The 18,287-nt window shown below is 37.4% G+C and overlaps 1 protein-coding gene across 12 annotated transcripts in view; it reads left to right on the plus strand.

The window, feature by feature from the left end:
• The window catches only part of Chd9 (chromodomain helicase DNA binding protein 9), a 270,300-nt gene that overhangs the window by 226,384 nt on the left and 25,629 nt on the right, over positions 1-18,287 (plus strand). For all 12 annotated transcript variants that reach the window (XM_029562042.1, XM_029562044.1, XM_008830057.3 and 9 more), the window contains 7 exons: positions 1,286-1,389; positions 1,859-1,976; positions 2,951-3,008; positions 7,431-7,473; positions 8,903-9,122; positions 13,964-14,166; positions 16,729-17,631. In XM_029562042.1, coding sequence (XP_029417902.1) covers positions 1,286-1,389; positions 1,859-1,976; positions 2,951-3,008; positions 7,431-7,473; positions 8,903-9,122; positions 13,964-14,166; positions 16,729-17,631 — 1,649 coding nt within the window. The remainder of the gene's footprint in view (positions 1-1,285; positions 1,390-1,858; positions 1,977-2,950; positions 3,009-7,430; positions 7,474-8,902; positions 9,123-13,963; positions 14,167-16,728; positions 17,632-18,287) is intronic.

Raw genomic sequence — 18,287 nt, forward strand, 5'->3', positions numbered from 1 at the left:
GAAATTTTCTTCTACAATCCTGTTGAAGATCTGGTCCATACCATTATCTTGAGATTCTTCTCCTTCCTGTATGCCTATGATTCATAAGTTTGGTTGTTGTTTTTTTATAGTGTCACACAATTCTTGCATATTCCATTCTCATGTTTTCTTAAATATTTCATACTCTTTGCTTGAGTGGTCTAATTCGTTCACTTTATCTTCAGTCTTGATATTCTCTTTTCCATTTCATTCATCCTATTGGTGAGGCTTTCTCCTGTCATTTCTAATTGGCTTACTGAGTGTTTCACTTCCTTCTTCATTTCAGACTGAGTATTCAATATTTCTAGCTCTTTTCTGAATTCATTCAGAAGTTTATCCCTATCTTCTTTCAGTTCTTTGATTTCTTTTTTGTATGTTCTTAAATTCACTGAATTCTTTTATCATGTTTATAATTGTTCTTTTGAGTTCTATGTCCTCTTTTATCTCTAGGCAGTTCTCATTGTACTCCTCTACTGGACTATTGGTATTTGGTGGGGCTATATTATTTTGGTTTTTCATGTCATTATTTTTTCTCTGTGACTTTGGCATGTGAATTTCTTTTGGAGTTTCTGATTCTTGTGTGAGACTCAAGCCTTCCTTTGTTGAGTTTAGGTCTGCTTCTTTTTGTAAACTTTATGTGTCTTGGTGGTTTACTTGTTGGGCATGAAAAGCTGGTTGGTCTAGGCTTCAGGTTCTCTCTCTTGATTTTATATTGGAGTGGTCTAATTGCTCTTGTCTTTAGGAGTTTACACAGGGGCCCAAGTCAGGTAAGGATCAGATGCTCTGAGGCTTTCCCCTAAGGTCTGGATCCCTCCAGGAAAGATGCTGCCCTCAGGAATTTGGAGGCTTGGCTGGCCCAGGAAAGGTGCTGGCACCAGGAAGCCGGTGGCATTGCAGCCCAGGGAAGCAAAAAGCACAGTTTCATATTTTTAATTGGTCATATCTATGGGAATGAGAAAATAAATCCATGAAATAAAATCCTATTCTCTTTCTGTTTTTTTTTTTTTGTTTTGTTTGGTTTTGTTTGGTTTAGTTTGGTTTTTTAAGATCGGGCTACACAGGAACTCGCTATGTAGACCAGGTTGGCTTGAACTCACAGAGATCCACCTGTCTCTGCATCTCGAGTGATGGGATTAAAGGCATGTACTACCTTACCCGAGCCTATTCTCTTTTTCTTAAAAACCATAGTGCTTTGAAAGCAAGGTAAAGGTTTGCCTCCTTTTTGACTTGTTTATAACAATTCATAACATTATATGATTTTTTTAAGCGACATTGATGTTTGGGTACCAGAACCAGACCATTCAGAAGTTCCTGCTGAGTGGTGGGATTTTGATGCTGATAAGTCCCTCCTTATTGGGGTCTTTAAACATGGTAAGTAAGAACTGAGGGAGGTAAGAGCACCTTCTGTGGATCATGTAATTCATGTAATTGTGTGTGCGTGAGTGTGTGTGTATGTGTATACAACACACAATCATTAAAACCATAAACTATCAAAGTTTGTCATTCACTTCATTTCCACATGGGAAGGTAGTACATGTGATCTGACCATCCTGATGTCAGTCTTACCCAATTTCCTCCTAGGAATATATGTGTGATCAGTTTGTATTTTTTGTAATATACTTTTTATCTAAATTTTTATGAGTATTATTAGTCCATGTAGTATTTGTGATGATTTCAAGACAACATACTTCACCTATATTACTTAAATACATATCTATCTACCTATATACATATATATGTTTTCTTAGCCCAGAAATATCATCCATTATATGCAAATTGAATCCTTACACAACTTTCTTCTTTTTTCCCTTTGTGCTTTTGTAATTGGTGATGCTTCCAGGTTATGAAAAATATAACACTATCCGAGCAGACCCAGCATTATGCTTCTTGGAAAGAGTGGGAAAACCTGATGACAAAGCAGTTGCTGCTGAACAGAGAGCAAATGATTACATGGATGGGTATGTGCATGTTAGACGTACAAATTCTCCACATATGTCATGTTTTTATATTCTTGTCAATGAGCCATATTATAATCTTAAAGAGATTTATTTTTTTTGTTTGTTATGTGTGTGTACTCCATGTTGCTGTGTGTGGAGTCCAGGGTCAGCTTTACATGCTGTTCCTCGGGAGCTGCGCAGTTTGTTTTATTTGAGACAGGGTTACTCTATCTTTCATTAGGACCTGTGCTTCACTGATTAGGCTAAGCTGACTAGACCCAGAGGCTAAGTTGACTAACCCAGCAAGCCTAGGGATCCTCCTGTCTCTGCCTCCCTTTCACTGGAATTACAAGCATGTGCCACTACACCCAGCTCTTCACATGAGTGCTAGGGTTCAAACTCAGGTCCTCATGCTTGCGGAGCAAGCACTTTACCAGTTGAGCTATCTCCCCAGCCCAGTGAGGTTTATCTTTAAGTATTGTATAACACAGTATTAGATCTTACATTTTAAAGAGCTAATCAGTTGGCATCTATCTTTACTGGAGGTTAAACCCAAAGCTAAGCATGTGCTCCACCACTGAGCTACAGCCCCAACTGGTACCTATTCTTTTTGATCCCTTTATTTATTTTCACTCTACCAGTAGTATGTGATAGCCATTTAGTTCAAAGAATTCTAAGGGTGTAATAGGCAAAAATAAAAGACACAAGAATATTACGGTTCAAGAGAAAACATACTATTGTTTATTGTATCTATTATTAGACCTTCAAAATCTTTATTTTCTAAACAAAAGGGAAAAGTAGGACACCTTTCAGGTTTTCAGTAGCACATTCAGTGTTGAACTTGGAAATAACAGTAAACTAGATCTAGCTTTCTTTTCCCTTGACTTGTGACCTAGGATCTTCTGGTTAGAGAGCAGAATTTAATTTGACCTTCAAGACATGTACAGAAATCACCCAGTCCATTACAGTAATTAGAGCATGTGTTATTTTAACAGGGACGTGGAAGACCCAGAATACAAACCTGCCCCAGCCATCTTTAAAGATGATATAGAGGTATGTTTGGATCATAATGTAAAAACCTCAATTTTAGGTATTCCTTGTTTTATTTTGTTTGCTTTTCTCTTTCATGCTTTTGCCTTATCTGCTTTCAAAAATACATAATTTTTCTCATCAGTGTCAGCAGTGGCTCAGTGGGTAAAGGCTCTTGATGCCAAACCTTACAACCTGAGTTCAGTCCCCTAAATCCATATGTTGGAAGGAATGAACTGACTCCTCCAAGTTGTTTTCTCGCGCACGCGCGCGCACACACACACACACACACACACACACACACATGATGTAATTTTTTAAATTAAAAAATAAATTTTAAAAATAATTCTTCCAGTCTTACAGGATTAGTTCTCATGAATTAAGTAATAAACTTAAGTTGATAAGCATCATAAATAATCATTTAAGGCTGCCAGATGTCTCCTCCTAGATGAAATGAAGGCTGGATTGACCTGGAAATATAACAAGGTTTGCCTATATATTACACTTTTTTAGAACTAAGAAGCATAACATCTCAGGACAAAATTCCGAAACAGAGTAGATACTAAACTAAAAAGCAAGAAAGAAAAATTACACATCCATGCAAAGGTTTGCAATTGAGGGTAGAGCCTAGAGGGATCCTAAGCTGCTCTATAGCATTTTAGTAGGAAGACAAGCTAGATAAAAATACAGAAATAACCTTTGGGGAAAAGTATACTAAAAGTAATAAGTTTCTGTACTACTTATGAGAGTATCATAAAAGACCAAATGATGCTTTGGCTGTCAGGGTTTATGCTCTTAGTAGCTAAAGTTTAGATAATGAGATCAAGACAGGGCTCAGGCCAGTGTTTGCTACTGTGACCTGAAATAGTGCTTTAAGTCCAGGCTTTCAACAACCAGTATTTTCTTAGGAATAGGGCAAGAAAACAACAAGGAACCTTACCTCAGCTAGGAAAATACTGCCTCCCCCAAGTTTATAATGGTAGCACTGTGATTTCCTGGGTTTAAGGTTTGATTCTTTTATGTCATCTGCATGGTCTAAAAGCCCTCAAGCCAAAAAGTATAACTCTAAGAGAGGTCCTTGACTGATCATTTCCTTAGGGTAATTGGTTTTTAAAAAAAACAAAAAAAGGTTTCTGGAAGATACTCCTTCAGTTCAAACTACACGAGTTATACAGATGGAGCCTTCCACCTAATGAAATGTATACCAGAATTTCAAGACACATGTGAAAAGGTACCATGAGTGAGTGTTAGCATAAACAAAGAACAAGGTTCGAATCCTTGAGAACATCCGAAGTTCAATAGCATATATTTTGTAGAAGAAATGGGTAAACTTTTATGATTTGAAGACATTGAGGGGCTGAGAGATGGTTCAGCAGTTAACGACCACTTGTTGCTCTTCCAGGGGACCCAAGTTCCCAGCACCCATGTTGGGCAACTCATAACTGCCTGGAACTCCAGAACTCCCAATTCCAGAAGAGTTGACACCCTCTTCTGGCCTTCGTGGTTAACCCCCCCCCAACCACACACACATGCAGTGTACACTCACACAGACATTCATGCTTATACATAAATTAAAAAATTGTTTTAAAAAGACCAATAGTGATAAAAAAAAAACAAGGAAAAGATGATCTTACACACATTCAGGCAATACATTCCTACACATAAAATAAAAATAAATTTTTTTAAAAATGTGACTGAGTAGATGACTCAATGATTAAGAGTACTGGCCATTCTTGCAGAGGACCTGGGTTCAATTCCCAGCACCCACTGGCAGCCAACAACTATCTGTAACTCCAGCTCTAGGACCTGCCACCCTCTTCTGACCTCCATGGGCACTGCTTGACACAGGTGCATTTATATACATGCAGGCAATATACTCATACACATAAAATAAAAATAATAAAATATTGAAAAAAAGATGACTTTTGAAAGACTATGAAAGTTAATGTAGTAGCCCAAGTCTGTCATTGCAGGTTCTCAGAAAGCTGAGGCAATAGGATCACTTAAACCACGTGATTAAAACTCAGCCTTAACATCACAGTAAGCATGCACTTCAAAAAAAATGTATTTAAAATAAAACACCAAAAAGATGCGAAAAATAGTTATATGTGATTTCAAAAGTAGAGAATAATATAATCATAGGCAAGTAAAACTCAAAAAAATAGGTTATGCATTCTCCTAGACCAACAGATTAGACACAGCTTATGAGAGAAGAAATGATTTGGAAAATATATCTATACCAGTGTAAACCAATCAGGACAGAGAAATGATACAGTAATTCAAGCAGGGAAGGTTAGTGTAAATAGCCTAGTGTAATGATACAGTAATTCAAGCAGGGAAGGTTAGTGTAAATAGCTATAACAGTGGAACTGCAGTAATGAGAGCTTGGCAAGTAAAAAAAAAGTTTTTACAAAGAAGATAAAGGGTTGGTAAGAGAACTCAGCTGGTAAAAGCACTGGCTGCCAAGCCTGATAAACCTAAGTTTAATCCCTGGAACCTGTATGGTGGATAGAACAGACTGCCACAGGTTGTCCTCTGACTTCCACATGTATGCTGTGTTGGTAATACGCACACACACACACACACACACACACACACGAGAGTAAATAAATAATAAATATTAAAAAATTATAGGGGGAAGGAATCTACATTCAGAGTACTCCGCACCCAAGATAGATTCCCTTTCCTACATGGACTAGACTTTAATTAAGATATGGCAATTGTTGATTATATGTCCAGAAAGTCACTGTGCGGGGGCTGGAGAGATGGCTCCGTGGATAAGAACACTGGTTGTTCTTACAGAAGACGTGGGTTCAAATCCCAGCACCCACATGGCAGCTAACAACTGTCCATAACTCCAGTTCCAGGGGTTTTGACAGCCTCTTCTGTCCTCCGCAGGCATTGCACGATATGGGTGCACTTACCTATATTCAGGCAATACATGCGTACACATAAAATAAAAATAATAAATAATTTTTTTTTAATTTTTAAAAAGTCACTGTGCTCCCAATACGTATAAGTTGCTAGAAATCTGAAAGTGGCTAGAAATATCTACAGTTACCAAGAATACTTTTCCTGAGGAATATGTTTTATTCCTTCCAGAAAATCACCCACAGTGGAAATTGATTGGGAAAGCTGCTTAACTTGCAGGGCCTAGGCACAGGGAAGAGGTGCTGAGCTGAGCAATAGATGGCCTTGCTAGCAGTAGGAAGTAAAATGGTTTTACTTTTTTCTTTTATTGTTTCTATCTAGTTTATTCTATTGGCAAACCTTAACATATTTGCAAAGGAAAAATACAATTTCGGAAGATTTGGAACAGAGAAGCAGGATAGCATGATGCTTGCCACATACTTAATAAGCATTCCAAAAGGAGCAAGTGCAGAGAGTAAGAAAGAATTATTATTAGGAGAAATAGTAGTTGAAAATTTTCAGCACTGAAAGACATGATCCTCAGGGTAAAGAAATAAATCTTGTCAGGATAAATAAAATGAAATCCACATGCTGATAAAACTGCAGGTGCTCCAGACAAAGATGTTAAAGGCAACCAGGGCAGAAGAGTCCCACCCACAAGAAGGAATTGTGTTCATTCTAACCTCAGGGTTTACTAGAAAAATAGAAATTAATGGCAGTGGGGGAAAAAAAAACTGCTGAAGATATGCTGAGTATTAAGTTTGAGATGGGGCTAGGAAGGGCTGGAGAGATGGCTCTGTAGTTAAGAGCACTGGCTGCTCTTCCAGGGGACCCAAACTCCGTCCCCAGGAACCAAATCGCAGCTATCAACCATCCTTAACTCCAGTTCCAGGGGGCTCTGATGCCCTCTTCTGGCCTCTGTGGGAATTGCATGACAAGGGTGCACTTACATACATGCAGGCAAAACACTCATACACATAAAATTAAAATGAAAAAGAAATAATTTTTTTAAAAAGATAATGCTTAGGGTGCCTAATTGAAAGCATTTTGTTAGCAGATAAAAATTGAATCTTCAGAGTAAAAACTTGGATCTAACACCAGTTTCAGGCTAAGGAAAAGATTTGCAGTTTGGCAGCTATGACAGTGAATGTGTCTGAGAACTGGTGTGCAGAAGGTAAAAAGCAGCTCAGCAGTCAAACCTAGTATCAGCTCGCAATGAAAGACAGAGGGGAAAGACTGGCTTTCATAGGAAAGGAAGTAACTTTAGTAAATAATGATTTAAAACGTCAGAGCTATGGGAAACTAAGATTTGAAACTAAGAAACACCACGTTTTATTTTTGCTAAATTAATTATTAAAATTTCTGTTGTTGAGCTGGAGGTATAGCTCAGTATGTTCCTGGATTAGATAACCAGTACAGGTGAGAAAAAATTAATTGCAAAGGAAAAAAAAGAGCTCCATCTGTTGTAAAGTTTGATTCTCTTCTCCTGTTCATCTTGATTCAGTTACTTTGTGACACATTTCTTTTTTTTTAAAGGATGATGTTTCCTCTCCTGGAGATCTTATTATAGCAGATGGAGGTAAATGGCATTTACTCTTTTACTTTGCATTGCTATTAATTCTCATTCTCATAAACTATGAGACCAATAAATACTTAGTTTTTCTACTTCTAATTTATATGAATTTTTATCAAAAGCTATTGTACTTGTTATAGAACCTATTACTTGATTGGGAATTTAACAATATTTTTAGTTCTTTCAAATCTTTATATACCAAGCTTTTATAGGCAAGAGACTTTGATGATTTATGGCTTGGTTGTTAACCTTGTATGTGAGAGTTCATCATTAAATGATAATGCAGTAATAACATTTAATTTCTCATTGGTTCCATATGTCCATTAGGAACCATTTCTTATTATTCATGTTCTATAAGACTTTTTAGGCGGGTTGTGCTTTTACTACTTTCTTTGTTTTTTATTTTATTTTTTTACTTTTTTTGAGACAGGATTCCCCTATAGCCCCAGCTGACCTAGAACTCTCTATATATAGACCAGGCTAGCCTTGATCTCACAAAGATCCACCTGCTTCTGCCTCCTGACTGCTGGGATTAGGTGTACACCACCATGCCTGGCTAAAAATGGTTTGATTCTAAATTGAGGTAAATTCAATACAAAAAGATTCTCTTGATAAGAGTTCACAATATTCACTCTTCCATTGAATTCAGTTTGGCTTTTACCTTAAGTCATTGAATATTTGCAGGACAGTGTGATCTATTAGACCTGGAAATCTAAGGGTTGTATCTTCTGTGCAAGAAAAATTCCATTCAACTAGATAGCATTGTAGCTCTTTTTTCATCATATTCTGCTCACTTTAAGCAGCTCTTAAAGTTTATTGTGATTTTTTTTTTTTTTTTTTTTTTTTTTTTTTTTTTTGGTCTTTTTGAGACAGGGTCTCCCTGTAGCCCCAGCTGTCCTGGAATCACTATGTAGACCAGGCTGGCCTTGAACTCACAGAGATCCGCCTGCCTCTGCCTCCTGAGTGCTGGGACTACAGGCGTGCGCCACCACGCCTGGCTCTTTAGTGTAATATTTTTTATAGCTATAATTAAACCTTTTTTATGATGAAAAATAATTGATTGGGTCTGTAGAGGTGACTTAGAGTGTGGTTAAGAGCACTTCCTGCTCTTCCTCCGGACCCAGGCCTGGTTCCCAGCACCCACATGGAGGCTAACAACTGTCTGTAACTCAAATTCCAGGGGCTCTGATGCCTTCTTCTGGCCTCCATGGGCATTGCACGCATGGGTGCAGTTACATGCATGCAGGCAAAAGACCCATACACATAAAATTATTAAATAAAAAAATTTTTAATATAAAAAATTTGGTTGTTTTAGCTTTTCATAATCAGAGTGAAGAAGAAATACCTTATAAAACTCTCTATTTTTGTGAGTTTCATATAGTATCTTTTCAGGTTTTTAAAAATACTATTATTGATATGATGTCTTTAAATATAGATGGTCAGTTGATGGAAGGGGATAAAGTGTATTGGCCTACTCAGTCAGCTTTGACCACACGGTTGAGACGTCTCATCACTGCTTATCAGCGAACTAATAAAAACAGACAAATCCAGCAGGTACAGCCAGCCTTCTCAGTGCCTGCCAGTATAGTGCAGCCTCTTTATGAAGAAGCCACCCTTAATCCTAAAATGGCAGCCAAGATTGAAAGACAGCAGAGGTAAGACAACAGCACACATTCTTGATAAGCATTATCCATATTTAGCTGTTAATCTAAAGGTTATCAAGTTGTTAGATTATCTCTCTAGTTAGTCTAATCAGAGGACTTGTGTATGTATACACACACTCAACATTTATGTATGAAGAATTATGATCAATCCAGCAAGCAAAGATTATTCTGTCTTATACTTCTTTAATCAGTTTTGTCCTTCTTACTAACAAGTATTCAAGAAGTCAAAGTATAGATAAAATGTATTGATAGAATTTAAATTATGTATAGATTTGAAAAGACAAGGAAACTTCTCTCAACCTCAAAACTTCAGCTTGTGTGTGTGTGTGTGTGTGTGTGTGTGTGTGTATCTATGTGTCTATGTACATGAATATGAAAGCCAGAAGTTAGCCTTGGCTGCTGCTCCTCGGGACACTGTCCCCCTTGTTTTGAGAGACATCCATATATACCCCTGCCTTTCCAGTGCTAGTATTATAAGCATGCACCTCCTTGCCCAGTTTTTAGTTGTTTGGTTTTGTTTTGTTTGTTTTGTTTTATGTGGATTCTAGGAACTAGACCCAGATCCCTGTGCTTGCCAGACAAGAACTTTACTGACTGATCTTATCTCCCTAGTCTCAAAAGCTTCAACTTTTTAAAAATTATAGAGTACATGGGAAAGACAGAAGTGATTAGCAGTGAACTTGTCTCATTGTTGAACTTGGCTCCTTGAATGCTCTCTGTGAAATAGTTCTTTTATTTCACTTGAAGCACGTGCATTGTACCTAGAATGTAGTTATCCTCACCTTAACTTTCAAAATCCTATTGTCACTATGAATAAATTATATTAGTTATCTATTGTTACACAACTGATCACCCCAAAAGATAGTATCTAAAAGTCATATTAACTTTTTAGTTTTTATTTATTCTTTAGACTCTAGGAGTTGATTGGTGCTTCTCCACTGTGTGCTATTGCTTGGGCTATTAAATAGGTAGCGATTCAAAGAAGCCTTACTCACATAAACGGCAGCTGGTGCTAGTTGCAGCTTAGAGCTCACAGTCTAAGGAGGACCATTCCAAGTAGCAAAGGTAGATGCTACAGATTTTCCTTTTTAAATTAAAACAATTTTTAAATGTATATATTTTTATTATGTGTATGAGTGTTTTGCCTCCATGTAAGTGTAACTGTTGTCATGCAGTGCCCATGGAAGCCAGAAGAGGGCATTGAATATCCTTGAACTGGAATTATGGATGATTCTTGGCTCTCATTTGGATGCTGAGAACTGAAGCTGGGTCCTCTGGAAAGAGCAGCCAGTGTGCTTAACTGCTGAGCCGTCTTCTAGCCCCGCCCCCCTTTTTCATATACTATTTTTTTTGTGGTTCTAAAAGTAATGCAAGCTCATAAAAAAGTCTTAAAAATATAGAAAACTAAAGAAACAAAATACATAACAGCTGTTAACAATGTGTCATATTACTTCTAGCCTTTTTTCTATCCGCTTTCATTAAATCAAATATACTCTTCATTTAGGAGCAAATCATGATGTTTTGTGCCACAGAATGTGCAACTGCACTTGATACAAGCCTTCTTACCAGAGAGGGTGAGACATTCCTGTTTTAGCTAGGTGATAATGTGGTGGTACTGAGGGAATATGTGTCTTAGGATTTTTTTTTCCAACTTGAGTTCCCATCATATTTCTCTTGTGCTTCTTTTTTTTAATATTTTATTTTATTTTTTTTATTTTATGTGTATGTGTGTGTTACCTGCATGTAGGTAAGTGCACCCGTGTTGTGCAGCGCCCACGGCGGACAAAAGAGGCTGCCGGATCCCCTGGAACTGGAGTTATGGAGAGTTGTTAGCGGCCATGTGGGTGCTGAGATTCGAACCCAGGTCTTCTTTGAGAACAACCAGTGTTCTTAACCACTGAGTCATCTATCCAGCCTCCTCTTGTGCTTCTTTACTTAGAACTATACTACGAGTTCTCCAGGTTACAAAAGTGTTTATCAAAATAGGGTTGGTTTGTTTATTTTCATGTGTATGTATTTGTAGTATGTCTGCATGTGTATATATACATATTCACATTGTATGTGGGAATGCATGCACATGTGCACGTGGAGGCCAGGAATTGACATCTGGTATCTTCCTTAATTGCTTTCCACCTTATGTATTTCTGCAGGGTCTCTCTCTTGAACCCAGAGCTCACGGATTTGGCTCATCCAGGGAGCCAGCTTGCCCTAGGGATTCTCTGTGTCTGCTTCTTGAACACTGTGATTACAGGCAGACTTTATAGCATGCACTTTACACACTAAGCCATCCCCCAGCCCCCAAAATGGTTTTTAATACCTGTATATTATTCTATTACTGGATAGTACTTATTAGTATTACTAATAAGTATAGTAAGATAGTATTACTTATTCTAGTACTGGATATCCCACAATTTATATAGCCATTTCCTTCTCAGTAGATGCTGTGTTGATTTCTTTCTTCCTGTTGCATACAGCACCTCAGTGAAAAATGTGTGCATAAACTTTTTTGTTACCTCTCATTTTTACTCAGAGATAAATGCATCCTACAAGCTCGACGTTAATTATATAGTATGATAAGAGAACTTGCTATGTAGACCATTCTGGCCTCAAACTCTTGGAGATCCGACTGCCTCTGCCTCCCAAATGCAGGAATTAAAGGTGTGTTCTACCACACCTGGCAAGATTTATCTTTGAAACACTTGCTATACTCTCTCTTTTTCTAAGGTATATAATGAAGGGTTGATGGACTTAGCTATAGATGCTGAAGATTTCTCAAAGTCTATTCTTTTCAGTTACCAAATATCACTCTGCCATCTTCTTTCCTCTTGGTCAAAAATATCACAGAACCAGCCTAAACTTAAGGAAAAAAGAAATTGATTGTATCTCCCAGTGGGAGTACTGGTAAAGATTTTGTAACCATTGTTAATGGGTTCTGTCTCTTTTCTCTCAGTCTTTTTTATGTGACTTAATCTTCATAATTAATAGTTTTGTCATGACATTTGATTCATTATTTAGAATAGGTATAAAAGTTATATTTTGAAGTCTTAAGTTCAAAGAACTCTTCAGTTAGATTTTACGTTTTTATATTAACTATAATTACCTCTGCCAAGAATGTCCTACTCAATCCTAATACCCCAATTCACATTTCTGTTGCCTGAAATACCCTTCCTACTCCCCAGTCCACACATAGTCCATCCTTCAGAGCTAAGCATATGGCCCACTGGTTTGTTCAGCCAGGTTAAATCACAGCATTCTCTCTTTTTCTGTAATCACCTAGCACTGATCTAAATAATCTATGCCTTTGTCGCAATAGTATAAGATACTGTGACACATTTTTTTCCTATATCTTGATCTTTCTAAGTTGCACTTTCTGGAAGGATAAGCAACTGTGTCGTTTTTGTTGTTTCTGTCCTGTATAATCTTCCAGCATGTTCTGTTCTTTTCACCCAAGTCTACAGTTCATATGACTCAGTTGGCTTTCTCAGGCTTTGCATCATTGTCATGTTAATCTTCTGAACATAACTGTGGGTTCTGGGGATTGAGCTCAGGTGAATGTGTTATGACCATTAATGTTTGACTGCTAAAGATGACTCATTAACATTTTTCAAAAGTCTTTCCCATATGCTTTTTTTTTTTTTTCACTTGCACAGCAATTCAGTGAGTTAAGTAAGGAACTCAAATGGAGATACCAAAGCACCAGAGATCTATGGTTTATGATGAAAATGTCACCCTCCATAGCATCTGAAGCTTTTACCTTGAAAAGAGATTTTTTCTTTAAGCCAAGTTTTTAGAGCATTTCATGATTAGACCCCAGCTCTCCTTCTTGCATTGTTCCCAGTATAAGCCATATCTTTGTCAATCTGGAATACCTATCACCCTCAAAACGCAGAATACGTGATGCTTTGCTCAAGTACTTTTTCCTTAGCATCTCCCTGCACCCACATCAGTCTTGTTCTCTTACTCTCCAAAGTGCCACTTACCATGTGATGCTTTTTTCCCCCATTTTAAAATTTTTATTTATTTGTGAATATATGTGTTCAAGAGTAACAGGACAACCAGCAGGAGTCAGTTCTCTCCTTCCACCATGTGCCTCCTCGGGATTAAACTCAGGTCATCAGACTTGGCAGCAAATGCCCTTACCCACTTAGCCTCCTCACCAGTGCATGTGATGCTTTTCTTGATTATTCAGATTTGAACATATCCTTCCATCTTTTATGCCTGCCCCCCAATTTTTCCTTTCTATAAATCATGCAATAATAAATAGTACTCCAGAGTATGGAGAGATGGCTCAGTGGTTAAGAACACTGGTTGTTCTTGCAGAAGTCCCAGGTTCAAATACCAGCAACCACATGGCAGTTAACAACTGTCCGTAACTCCAGTTCCAGGGGATCCGACAGCCTCTTCTGTCCTCCGCAGGCATTGCACGACATGGGTGCACTTACCTACATGCAGGCAATACATGCATACACATAAAATAAAAATAATAATATATTTAAAAAAATAAATAGTACTCCATACTACATACACATCTAAAAATATCTTACATTTCCTGAAGGACAGGGTTATCTTACAATTTTATGTCCTAACATATTTTCCTCACTCAGTAAATATTTAGACTGAAGGAAGAAAGTGATATATACTAATCAGGGTGTGGGTGGATGGGTTAGTCAGAATTTTAAGTCGTATTTATAAAGCAAAAACTCTGAATTTAATCCTTTGAGGTGTAAGGTGCTAGAAATGTTTATTTGTATTATACTCATTATTTTCACTATTAGTAAATATTTTAGTGACTATTGTGGATTTTTTTTTTTTCCTTAATTTGATTCAAATAGATGGACAAGAAGAGAAGAAGCTGATTTCTATAGAGTTGTGTCCACATTTGGAGTAGTTTTTGACCCGGACAGAGGCCAGTTTGATTGGACAAAATTCAGAGCTATGGCTAGGCTACACAAGAAAACCGACAATAGTCTGGAGAAGTATTTGTATGCATTCATGTCCATGTGCCGGAGGGTTTGTCGTCTTCCTTCCAAAGAAGGTGTGTATAATTTTTTTTCTCTTGTTTGGCTCAAAGAAACAAAATTATCAAAATTCAGAAATTTCCAAGTTATTAGAACTGCAAATAAATGATGCTTAAAGATCTCTTGCTCCTTGAACCTATTGTTACAATGAGACCTGAAGAAAATAAAGATACAAAATTTTAAGAAAATAACTTGTTTTATCTTCATTGGCTGTGATTTCTGACTCCTATAAATCCAGTAGTTTCTTAATCTTATTTCATACTAAAAATAAAAGTAGTTGATTAAAAATCTTAAATTCCACATTGGTTTTCTTTTTTACTTTTATTTTCTTACAGATTTATCAGTCTACTGAATAGTGTAGCTAATCACTTGATTGTTCAATGCCAGATAATTCAGGGAGGGTTTCATTGTGCTTTTCTTGTTACACAGAGCACAATACAAGTGCTATATGAATAGTTATTATTCTGTATTGTTCAGGAAATAGTGACAAGGGAGTAAAACTGTACACATGTTCAGTACAGATATAGTTTAGCCCCACCAGAGATTTTCAGTCTTAGGTTAGCTGAATCCTTGGATGTAGACTATATTTTTTAAATTATCAATTTTCCATGCCTGTACATTTTAGGGGTTTTGTTATTTGTTTGTTCGTTTGTTTTGATATTGGGCCTCTCTGTGTAGTGCCAGCCGACCTTGAACTCATTTTGTAATCCACACTGGTCTTGAGTTCACAGTCCTCCTGCCTCAGTCTCCTGAGTGCCAAAAATTATAGGCATTATGACCACACCTGGCCTGTGTTGATGATACTTGTTCTAGGACCCTATATTGTATTTGAGTGTCCATTCCACTTAACCTGTTGTAGTCTGTAATAGGTTCTTGTTGTTCCTTATCCTAAAGGACACTAAAATATTATTTGAAAAATAATATATTTGAAAATAACATAATATTTGAAAATATTGATCAGATATTTTGCCATATTTCTTCCTTCTATTTGGATTTACCTTTTTTCCCCGTGATTGGATTGCATTCATTTTTGGCAAGAGTACCACAGACATGATGTGTCTTTCTTAGGAGGTATTAATAATATCATGAAGTTGTGGTGTCACTGATATTCATTGGGATTGCTTGGTTAAAATAGTTTATGATGCATTTCTTCTATTTTATTTTTTCCTGTGTAGTTAACAAATGTGAAATCTCACATTCTATTTCTCTTCAAATTTTAAATAATGTATTGCTTTTAATATCTGCTAGTTACTCGGTCTTTCTTGTCTGCAACAGTTTTTCTGTAGAACTCTGCTTCAAGGAAGAATTGTTCCTTCTTCTTTACCTGGACTCATATTTTTCACTCCATAACTTACGACCCAATACTTTCCTTTTTTAATTTATGTTTATTTTATGTCTATGTGTGCTTTGAGTGCATGTATTTAAGTGCACCCATCTGTGCAATGCCCTTGGAGGTCAGAACAGGGCATCAGATTCCGCTGGACCTGGAGTTAGCCACCATGTGGGTGCTGAGACCTGAACCCAAGTCCCCACTGCAAGAGCAGCCAGTGCTCTTAACACTGAGCCATCTCTCCAGGCTTTCCATTCCTTATCTTTGCTCAGATCATTGTGTATTCATTATTAGGAGTTCTCCAATTGGTCCCTGAATTATTTTAAGACCTTATCCTTTTAAGTGTTTTCCAAGGCTGTGGAAATAGGCTCTTTCCAAGAGACAGACCTCATCAAAAGAAATGTGCTATGAGCTAATAATGCTAAAGCTGAACCTCCTCCATGTGATGGCTAGTGTAATAGTTGACATATAGGCCTGCATTGCCCTCAAACATTAAAAAATTCCTTTGTACCCTGTGAATGCACCATACTTCCCTAAGTTACCTTGTGCAGTATGAGATAGGCCACTTTACATTTGTTTATTGGGTATCATTTAAGAGTTCTAGTTGTATTTCTAAGTAAGTTAAGCAAATGTTTTCCTTTATATACCCATGTTAGCAGCAGCATAGCTCATAGGGGATTCCTTAAAATTAAATTCCTATTTATACTAACATACTTATGAAATAATCTTAGGTCTTATTTTTAGAGCATAAATATGTCTCATGATTTTAGTAATTTTTTAAAAACAATTTTCTCATTTAAAAATACTAAAAAGAGGCCGGGCATGGCGGCGCACACCTTTAATCCCAGCACTTGGGAGGCAGAGGCAGGAGGATCTTTGTGAGTTCGAGGCCAGCCTGTTCTACATAGTGAGTTCCAGGACAGCTGGGGCTACAAGGACACCCTGCCTCAAAAAGACCAAAAAAAAAAAAATTAAAAAGAAGTCAGATGTGGTGGTGTACGCCTTTGATCCCAGCACTCAGGAGGCAGGAACAGGCAGATCTTTGTGAGGCTGAGGCCAGTCTACATAATGAATCCCAGGCTAGTTGTGGCTACAGGGAAACCTTGTCTCAAAAAACAAACAATAATATATTGAAAAAATATTCTGGAAATTGTCATGATACTGAATAGAGACATTTTTAAAGTTGCGTTGTTTTACATCTTCAAAAAAGTACTATTGAGATTAATATTTTGGTCCTGTTTCAATGTAGAATTGGTGGATCCAAATATTTTTATCCAACCAATCACCGAAGAACGTGCTTCTAGAACTTTATATCGCATTGAACTTCTAAGAAAAGTACGGGAACAGGCCCTTCGACACCCACAGTTGTTTGAACGCCTGAAGCTTTGCCATCCAAATCCAGATTTACCAATCTGGTGGGAATGTGGCCCTCATGATAGGGATTTGCTTATTGGTGCTGCCAAACATGGAGTGAGCAGAACAGACTATCACATTCTTCGTGATCCTGAGCTCTCATTTATGGCAGCTCAGAGGAACTACAATCAGAGTAAGATGGCTCATTCAAGGACTTCAGCCCCACTTTTACAGCAATATCAAGTAGCACTTTCTGCTTCTCCTCTTACCTCTTTGCCTAGGCTCCTAGACGTTAAAGGTACTATTCTAGAGGATATGAAAGTTAAAAGTGAAAACCTTAAAGAAGAGCCTCAGTCTTCTGAAGAAGAATCTATGTCTTCTATGGAAACAAGGACACTAATAAAGTCTGAGCCTGTAAGTCCAAAGAATGGTATTTTATCACAGGCTACTGGAGACCAAAAATCTGGTGGAAAAGGTGAAACAGACAGACGCATGGTTGCAGCCAGAACTGAACCCCTAACTCCAAACCCAGCTTCTAAGAAACAGAGAGTCCACAAAAGAGGGTCAGAGTCCAGTTCTGATTCTGACTCTGACTCTGACCGATCATCGTGTTCTTCTAGATCTTCTTCTTCATCTTCTTCCTCATCTTGTTCACACTCTCGATCAGGCACTAGTTCTTCTTCATCCTCATCTTGTTCATCAGCATCCTCCTCCTCCTCCTCCTCCTCCTCATCATCATCATCATCCTCTTCATCATCATCTGAAGAAAGTGACAGTGAAGAAGAAGTCCAAAAGCGAGGTATATACATAATTTCATTATTTTTAATAATTTTTCAAGTGAAAATGAAAACTTAATTTTAATAACTTAAGCATGCTTAATTGTAAGCTTAAACTTTATACTTAGAAATTTTCTTAGAAAAACACTACTGAATCCTAGAGAAGTGACTCAGCAGTTAACCTGGTTTTGGTTCCTATCACCCACATGGTGATCCAACACCCTCTTCTGGCCTCTGTGGGCATTACACAACATGGGTGCGCTTATATACATGCAGGCGATATACCCATACACGTAAAATAAAAGAAAAAAATGAAAAACACTACCGAAGAGGAAACTAGAATTACTGTTTTGTAAATCAAGGCATTGAGAAACAGACTAGTCAGACATGGGAATTTGAAATTTTACATAATAGCTTGCTTTCTTTGTGCTTGCCTTAAACTTACTATTTTTCCTAGACAAAGTTCATTAATAAACAAATAAAAAATAATATTATAGAGCAGCCAGCAGGAGTCTTAGATTAAGGAATATCATAGGCCATCCTTGACACCCATACTCAGTAGAAGGGTGTGAAACAAGAACTCTAGCTTGTCAACAGAGTAATGGTTGATGGTCCTTTTCTACACAGCAGGCCAGTGGTTCAGGTGTGAGGAAATGAGTCAACATCAAGTATGTACAGG

The sequence above is a fragment of the Nannospalax galili genome, unplaced genomic scaffold (assembly GCF_000622305.1).
Source record: "Nannospalax galili isolate Female #2095 unplaced genomic scaffold, S.galili_v1.0 scaffold274, whole genome shotgun sequence".
In the NCBI taxonomy this organism is placed as follows: domain Eukaryota; kingdom Metazoa; phylum Chordata; class Mammalia; order Rodentia; family Spalacidae; genus Nannospalax; species Nannospalax galili.